Source organism: Lates calcarifer, linkage group LG21, assembly GCF_001640805.2.
Source record: "Lates calcarifer isolate ASB-BC8 linkage group LG21, TLL_Latcal_v3, whole genome shotgun sequence".
In the NCBI taxonomy this organism is placed as follows: Eukaryota; Metazoa; Chordata; class Actinopteri; family Centropomidae; genus Lates; species Lates calcarifer.
The window spans coordinates 10,181,623-10,190,726 of NC_066853.1; the positions used below are offsets into that span (position 1 = coordinate 10,181,623).

At 41.4% G+C, this 9,104-nt stretch overlaps 1 protein-coding gene across 1 annotated transcript; it reads left to right on the forward strand.

Annotated features, from left to right (window-relative positions):
• Nucleotides 1-3,012: 3,012 nt before the first annotated feature.
• aipl1 (aryl hydrocarbon receptor interacting protein-like 1) lies at nucleotides 3,013-8,510 on the forward strand. Its single transcript, XM_018687226.2, has 6 exons — nucleotides 3,013-3,214; nucleotides 4,531-4,710; nucleotides 6,254-6,442; nucleotides 6,573-6,749; nucleotides 6,871-7,012; nucleotides 7,484-8,510. The coding sequence occupies exons 1-6, from the start codon at nucleotides 3,110-3,112 to the stop codon at nucleotides 7,681-7,683; spliced, it is 993 nt and encodes a 330-aa protein (XP_018542742.1). The 5' UTR covers nucleotides 3,013-3,109; the 3' UTR covers nucleotides 7,684-8,510.
• Nucleotides 8,511-9,104: the final 594 nt, after the last annotated feature.

The window sequence follows — 9,104 nt, forward strand, 5'->3', positions numbered from 1 at the left end:
GTGTGTATTCCATATTTCCAGCTGAGGATACAATGTGCACATACCTTTGCTTCTCCGAGAGCAATCCTAATGTGGGACTGCGTGTTTGGAAGAATATCTGTGTGTTCATCTAGACCAGAATGTAAGTGTCCACAATAGGTAGATTAGTCATACCTGCTTTGTGTATAAGTGTATAAATGTGTGTGTCTGTGTGAGCGTCAGGGAGGCTGTGATTCACCGTGTGACCCTCCACCCTGTCACCTCTGCTCAACCTGAGAAATACACATATACACAAACACATAAGTGGTGGATACATGGTGCCTTGGCCTTGATCTGTGTGTGTGTGTGTGTGTGTGTGTGTGTTAGCGGTGGAAAAAGCATACAGATCCTGTACTTAAAATTACAAGTACTAATTAGTACAAGTAATTAAAGTTCCTCTTTCAAAATGTCCCTTAAAGCTGCTCCTGTCACATGTCTGTATTAACCATGTGTTCCCCTCAGATCAGCTCAAAACACGTTTTAGTAAAGGTAATATTAAGTTCAATCAACAAAATCTACTGCAAGTTTCGAAATTAAAAGCACTCAATAGTCAACAGAAGGAGGCCTCAATGTCAGTATTATTTTATATAGATGGATTTTCATTATCAATGCTTCAATTCCTGAGCTAATGTTAACCATTTTACGTGTAGTTAAATATTTAAGTGTAGTGTATAACAATGCATTATTTTTAATTGTACAAAGTATAGGTTTTTAAAATATCTATTTTAACAATCTGCAAAGTAAGTGGTGTGTATATGTGATGTCTCCCAAACTTGTTTACTGACTGCTCTTACTGGCTGTTTATCTTCCTTTTGCATCTGCTGGGTCAGCTCTACATGTCAATCTGACAAAGCAAGAAAGAATTCCTCTCTCCCTCTCTCTCTCTCTCTGAGCCTCATTCCCACAGCAGCAGCAGCACAAAAGGTTTACACATTCATAAACATTATGCTATGTGCGTGTATGTTGTGCGTCATGGAAGGAGCCTTCCCCCGTGTGTCATGTATATGAATGAATGGCTTTTACACAGGGAACGGCTCCTCCCCAGGAAATCCATGACTGTACTTTCCAGAAATAGAGTATGACTTGCTTAAAGTGGAACTAATGCATCAGTGATGAGTTTCCAGCAGGGCCCAATGTGATGGAGACCGGGTTCTACCTCCCGCAGGCATCACTGCCTCTTGTAGCTGAACCTGTTCTCAAAGACGTGTATGCACGTGGTTCAGCAAACTGGAACATCCAATTTCCCATGCTACACTGTACAACGCAGCAAATTCAGATTATGCATGTATACGCAAACACAAATGCACCTAGACACGTACTGACAGAGCAAGAGAGAAAGGTGTAGGCGGTGTGACGCAAGCAATGTGAGTCACTCTGACACAAAGACACAGACACACACACACACACACACCATTGTCGTAGTATTACTTCTCCAACAGGTTGGATGGATTGCTGCTCCCTTGTCCCCACCTCCATCCCCCACCCTCGCTGGTCGGAAAAAAAATGACCCGAGCTGAGGACACAGACGCAACTCAAGACCTCCTTCAGAACAAACTCACTCTGAAAATTTCTTTTCGGGTTACAGACAGGGGTCCAGCAATGAAGATTAATCAAAAAAAAAAAAAAAAAAAATCCCCTTTTCTCTTAAACTCTAAGATATGATGATGATGTAAAAGGCTGTAACTATAGCAACACCAACCTGTCATCCAAGAGAAGCACCCCCACCATATGCCCATGTTGCATTTTCAGTGTTTCAGTGTTTCCAAAACCACAGACATAGGATGGAGGAGCAAAATCCAGACAAAGGACGTACCATTTACTTGATTTTAATGATTTAAATTTAACGTCATTAATTGTACAGTGTTACTGCTCATGAATCTACCACCACACCTTGCTCCCACCTGTGTGAGGTCACAGTTTATAATAGTCTATAATAGTCTGTGAAGGTTAAAGATAAATTATGAAGATGTCACAGCAAGTCCAGTTAAATGAGGTTTATTTGTGCAGCTTAGCATTATATAGAAACGTCTCAAGGGGCTTTTACACGTCCACATTATCAACACTTTCAGGCCAGTGCCCAGTGTGATGAAGAAGAGGACAAACTCTCTGCCGCTCTATAGGCCTCCTCCACAAGAGGGTGTAAAATCTGCTCTTTGCCTCTGCCTTGGAGAGCTGCCAAGTGCATACCAAACTGTTGCTCAATCCTGTTTGTCACATCAGTGGAAAAAAGGCAAACCTGATAGTATGTTGCAGCACTTTCCAAAGATATAGAGGTGTTATTTGAATACAGATAAGACAGCAGCCCTTGCCTGATAATTCATGGTGAAATACCCACTCATTTGCTTCATGTTGCTCCACAGAGGAAACACAAAGCTGTAAAGTTATACAATTGTGAGCACTGCCAAGGCGCAGTTATGGGGTTTTCTATTTGTGCAATTAGTATGGAATAAGGTATTAACACTGGGTAATGTTTGAGAATAATTGCCCCCTCAAACTGCTTGCAGACTTTGTTAGCAAACACTACAGGAGCTTTGGATTACTCTCTCTCACAAACACACACACACGTGCGCACACACACTTACACACACTACCCAGATGGGAGACAGATGTTTAGTAGACAAGGTCAAGGAGTCCATACAGTAATTGTCTGCTCCACCATTTCTCAGTATTCTCGGCGTTGTTCAGATCACCACATCCACATAAATCCAGGAAATTTCCTCTAGAATGGAAACCATGTCCTATTCTCACAGACCTGTTTGTGTTTCTTTTCATTCTTTCTCTCTCACACATGCTGCAGTTCTGTTCTTGTGGTACATTCAACAGATTTAGACTCTCCTTTCAGACCTCTCTCTCACCCCGACTCCCTACTTCTCCTCCTTTCTGGACGTTTCTGGTGCTTCCAGAGTGCTGATGATTAACACAAGAGGCAGATAGATGATGAAACATAAGGAGAGGAGGAGAAGTTTGTAATCTCATTATCCCTACCTAAGATAATCCACCGGGAACAACACCTCCAAGTCATACGTACTCCCAGCACATGTTGCATGATACACGCAGATATACATGCGAGCCATACCAATAGATAAAAAAGATGTCGGATATGCAGGATACGCTGCTGCTGGGATCAGAGGGAATCAAGAAAACAATCCTGCATGGAGGGACTGGAGAAATTCCTAAATTCATCACCGGGGCAAAGGTACTGTAGGCCTTCAACACATTAACTACACTACATCCCAGAACATCACTGATGGATATACACCAAATATGTCTCTATTTCCAGTTAGGCTTTCAAACAACTTTGCTGTCATCTAGTACAGACCTAGCTGTGTGGGCCCACAGCTATTTCACTGCTCTGTAAGTTAATCTAATTAAACCATATTTCCAGATGAAGGTTAGCTCTGCATGACTCTGGTTTTGGACAAATGAAACGGGATGAATTAAAACATAACTCACAAAGCAAGTTTCAATATTCTAAATCTAATTAGAGGTACTAATGAAATTCAACATAATTATCATACTGTGTTGAGCAGCACGTGACCACGCAGAGACGAAGCAGATCAGTTTAAAACAGTTGCAAGGCATCAAAAAATTAGAGAATGTCCAAACAGAGGCTCCATAAAACTTGTTGGTTTTAAATATGGCATAATTACTTCACGACTCGTGATTTATGGATTTCATTTTTCTGGCTTGTGCCAATTTTAAGTCACTACAATTCAAGAGGATGATTGAAGAGAGGTGCGTTTATGTTGTTACATTTCCCACTGGCAGCCAGTAGAGGCTGATAGAGGACATATATCACTCAATGCTACTTAGATTAGCACACTGTTTTTCAGAGCTTAGCCAATATACTTTGAACTGGCTGCATCAGGTTTGACAAAACAAGTCTAACCTAAAGACTGCTGTCATACAATATGTGTCGGATCATTTTTAAAGAATGAAAGCTTTTTCGGCATACTGTATGAAATCATTCTTACATTTGAAAAATGGCCTTAAATTTCCTGGGTGTTCCTACTTTATATCAGCTGTGATGCGGCTTCTTGACTCCATGTTACAGTTTCTGTATCTTTTTTCTACTTTCTGATCCATCCTCTAAACTGCTCCTCAAGTTTCCCCAATAGTGTTTACAACTGTTGAACCCACAAGTCAGTGGGAGCACAACTTTCCTTGGATGTTATACAACCATGCAACCTTGGCATGTCTGTCCTTCCTCATGTCTGTCTGCCCTGTTGAATAACTGAGCTGTGTGAAGCTCGTGACATAACATTTTTGTTGAGACTGATGTTCACTTGTGTTTAATAGGCCCCTGTTTCAACAAAATATGTTATCTTTCCCTGTCTGTGAGTTTTGACTTGTGACAACTCTTCCTCTTGCCCTTTTAATTTTAAGGTTTTTCTGATAACCTGCATCTCAGGTTCTAACTACAACTCCATTTTTGTCTACATTTTACAGTTTTAGGAAACAAGCTTCATATAGTCCCTCTGTTTGTCTCTTCTGTGGTGTTTCTCCACTCAGGTGACATTCCACTTCCGCACCCAGCTATGTGACGATGATCGTACGGTGATAGATGACAGCAAAGTGGTGGGGACGCCCATGGAGGTTGTGATTGGCAACATGTTTAAACTGGATATCTGGGAGACCCTGCTGTCCTCCATGAGGATCGGGGAGGTGGCTGAGTTCTGGTGTGACACCATTGTGAGTGTTTAAAAAAAAAAAAAAAAAAGCTACAGATTTGTTGTAATGTGTTACACAGTGGATTATAGTCTGTAAGTACAATCCTCCTCTGAGTAGCATGACTGAGCACTTTGGCAGAGTGTGTGGTCCAATTATAAATTTAAAGCCTAAACATAAAGCACAAGCATATATTGCATCATCCTTCATAGCCGATATGGTCATGAAATATAAAATTGAACATAACCAGATAATAACAGCAATAGTATTACTCTTAGGGCTACACAGGGTTAATAGATAACAGAACTGGTCACCTCAGTTTGCCTTTGAATTCCCTGCATATTTTGTGAGTGATGGTTTGTCTTTATGGACGTTGTTTCTGAGTGACTGGTTCCTATTTAGAAAGCTCATACAGGTATCTGGTATATAAGCACATATGTCTCTATACCAGAGACAGGTGTTACGACGCAAACACACCTCCTCTAGATATGTGTTGCTGTATGTGTATCTTATGTAATCTACAATTTGTTATGTCTCACAGTGTGTGCATGCATGTGTGTGTGTGTGTGTGTGTCTGTGGCGCACTGACAGAGACAGATGGATTGAGGCATACTGTCATTAATCTGCAGCGGCCTCGCTTTCCCCCTAATCGGCTCGGATTCCTGCTGAATCAGCACTACTGACTCCCCTCCACTCTGATTAGATTTGATTGGGCTTACAGCATTTATTCACTCCCCTGAACAAACATGGCTGCTCCACACACTTCATAGGACGTGCGCTGCAGCATCACTCCCATCCAGTGGAGGCCAAACCTAACATGCTGAACTGAGGAAACAGACTGGACGTGATAGGAAACAACTTAAAAAGACATTAATCTCTTGTTGATGGTATGTGTACGTAAAGGAATATGATCATCACGTCACTTTTCAGGTGCTGAAAGCAGCAAAATGAAGTCTGTGCACAACATTAACTATTCTTGTTTTTTCTTGTCCCCAAAGAGAATTAAAGTTATCACAATAAAACTCAATTTAAATGTCATGCTTAGGTTAAAGGTAAAGCTCAATTATAAACTCAAAAAAAACAAAAACAATTTCAACCACTAACCTTACAAATCTTTGACAATGTTTGACATCCAGAAGTCATATCAGGCGTTAATTTTTCCCATTTTTTAATTTTCATTTAGGATTTTTTTTTTTTTTTTAAACTTCTCTGGTGGCATTCAGTTAACATGACAACAGGGTTGGTCTTTGTAGGGCACAGTGACACCCTGAGGAGACACACTGAAAAGTCTGGATTAAAGGGGAAACAACAAAATAAGAATTTCCTCATGTTTTGACTGTATTACTGTGATGATGCCATCTTAATCCTGGAGCTGCTTCATAGACTGTGAAAAATGCAAAACTCCACAGACATCATACAGAGGCGTTAGGGACAAGTTAGTCAACTATTGCAAATTAAGAAGCTCTAAAGTCAAACCTCAGTCACCTTAAGCCTTGAGTTTTGACTGAAGACCATTTATTATCATTCACTGATTCTGTTTTCAGTTTTCTCTCATTATCCTCCCCAGCACACTGGCGTTTACCCACTCGTGTCCAAGAGCATGCGACGCATTGCAGAAGGCAAAGACCCAGTCGAGTGGCAAATGCACACGTGCGGCATGGCCAACATGTTCGCCTACCACAGCCTCGGCTACGACGACCTGGATGAGCTGATGAAGGAGCCCAAACCGCTCTACTTCATCCTCGAGCTGCTCAAGGTGAGAGAGAGCTAGGCTAGAGTTGAGCTTGAGCAAGGAAGACATGAGAGGAACTCCACTGGAAACGAAAATGTAAAAATGATGAAATCTGATATATTATTTCAGAAGCAAACTCCCATGTGTTTTATAGGTACAGCAGCCCAGTGAGTACAACAGGGAGTCATGGGCTTTGAGTGATGAGGAGAGGCTAAAGGTCGTCCCTGTACTGCACGGCCAAGGGAACAAGCTCTACAAACAAGGGCGCTACCAAGAGGCCACACAAAAGTACAAAGAGGCCATCATCTGCATCAAAAATGTTCAGACTAAGGTGACTGAATCAAATAACTTGTTCAAAATACAACAGAATTACAATAGAATGGGTGGTATTTTACCAAACATGGCACTTCCTGTATGTATTGACCTGGATCTGAACTACTCTCCACCTGTAGGAGAAGGCCTGGGAGGCCCCCTGGCTGAAACTGGAGAAGACAGCCAACACCTTAACCCTCAACTACTGCCAGTGCCTGCTACGCATGGAGGAGTACTACGAGGTCATCGAGCACACCAGCGACATCATCAATCAGCACCCAGGTCTGGCACCGACACAGGATGATGTGTGTGTGACTCCTCAGTGATGATGGAGTTGTGTGACATTTTTAAAGGAGAAAAAGTTTTTTTATTACATTCCAGCTCGTTGATTTATGAGTGTGAAAGACTGTCATGCTGTGTAAGCAACACAGCTTCACAGTTTATTCAGCCTTTAACAAGCTGGGTATGTTTTTCACTGTGTGTGTGTATGTGAGTTTTTATAGTAGCTGCAAATGTATGTCTCATGTGTCTATAAAAGTCTGACCCTGTAAAAGATCTGGTGCCTCTATTTCAACACAAACACGCACAGCCCATACTGCTACGTACTCATCTTGTAGATGCACAGATAATTGTAATAGAGCTGTAAAAAGTTGTTAAAATAATTTATTTGTTTAAAATACTTCAGTTAAGATGGAGATGTCCATCACATGAATGGCTGCTGTCAAACACTATGCGTTTGTATTTGTCCTTCAGGTTCAGTGAAGGCCTTCTACCTGCGAGGGAAGGCCCACATGGAGGTGTGGAACGAGGCGGAGGCTCGGCAGGACTTCAGCAGGGTGCTGGACCTGGACCCCGGCATGAAGAAGGCTGTCAAGAGGGAGCTGGCTGTGCTTAACGTGCGCATGCAAGAGAAGAACGAGGAGGACAAGGACAAGTACAGAGGCATGTTTTGACAGGGAGAAACTGAGGCTATGGCTGGAGAAGAAGCAAAGTAACCTGAAAAAGAAGAGTGATGTTGTTGAATCACAAATCCTAAACTGCTACTAAAATAAATAAAATGATACCGGTATCTTTCCTTTTCCTCTACAGTCTATAGTCTTATATAATGTGCTTTGGTTTCATGGATTTATTTATGTGTTTAATCAATTGCTTGCACTGTATTTATATTATATTAATGTCTTTAGCAAGGTTTAAAGATGTACCTATAAATGTTAAGATTGTGAATGCAGAAAATAATGGAAACTGTGCATTTGTTCACTTTCTTGCCCAGAGTTAGATAAGAGGTCCATACCACTCTGTATGCTCAATATGTAGCTGGAACCAGCAGACACAACTTGTCTTAGAAGAAACAGTGGGAAACAGCTAGTCTGGCTCTGTTCAAAGGTAACAAAACTAGCCTCCCAGCACCTCGAAAGCTCATTATTTATCTACTTTGTTTAATCCAGGTGCTGCACTATTTGTTGACTGGATTTAACAAACTAAATATATAATAAGTAAATTAGTGAGTGTTAGAGGTCCAGGTCAGTGGATTTTACTGTAATATAGAACCTGTCTGAACCAGTCTTTATGTCAGACTAAACTGGCTTCAGTTACACTTGTACAGTACGACACAGAGATGAAAGGCTTCTTACCTAACTCTTGGGGTAGAACGTGAATAACTATGCTATAATTACTACTAACTGTGTGTCTTTGTTGCTACTGAATATTCCACTGTCATGTAGAGAGGAATCTGAGCATTCATCTGCCCGGTCCTGAAAAACTGCCTCTAATAAACTACTGGAACGACTTTGTTGGACCCATGTGTTTAAATGCGCCCTCTGCCAGAGAACTGAAGTGTTGGCTCTGTTGTTTCTAAAGTGTCGTTTATAGTTGGTATTTATATAAAATTAAATTAAAAACCAAGTCACTTCCTTAGAACTTGTAAGCACACTGGCCTTCCACAAGATGGGGCTCTGACCACAGTTATCCCTCTGTTTCAACCTGAACCCTGTTGTGGAAATTATCCTGGGCCTAAGCAGCACTACATCTGCATGAGGAGTCTAGGGACTTGTAAAAATACAACAATCTGGCTTTCATCTACTGCTTGTCTCCTTCCTGTATTTGCTTTGTGCAAGTGCTCTCTGCAGAGTGTTTATTACAAGGTGGAGGAGGACAGTGAGAAAAGTAAGAGATGGAAGGACACAGAGGAAATATAATGCAAAGGGGGAGATATTTCTGACAGATCTCCTTTCAGGCAGTTCCTGGAAAACCAGATACAAATGAGGACAAAGACATGCAGTGAAAAATTAATCTGAACGCATTTGGATGAAATACTGGTGGATCAACAGTATTGCATCACACTCAGCTCAGTTTCATTCAGGGAATCACCTTCTGC

Bases quoted from the DNA above. Each gene is read 5' to 3' on its own strand.
- aipl1 (XM_018687226.2), top strand. From the start codon at position 3,110: ATGTCGGATATGCAGGATACGCTGCTGCTGGGATCAGAGGGAATCAAG. The intron at 6,750-6,870 runs GTGACTGAATCA...CTCCACCTGTAG, and splicing joins TCAAAAATGTTCAGACTAAG to GAGAAGGCCTGGGAGGCCCC. The intron at 7,013-7,483 runs GTCTGGCACCGA...TTTGTCCTTCAG, and splicing joins CATCATCAATCAGCACCCAG to GTTCAGTGAAGGCCTTCTAC.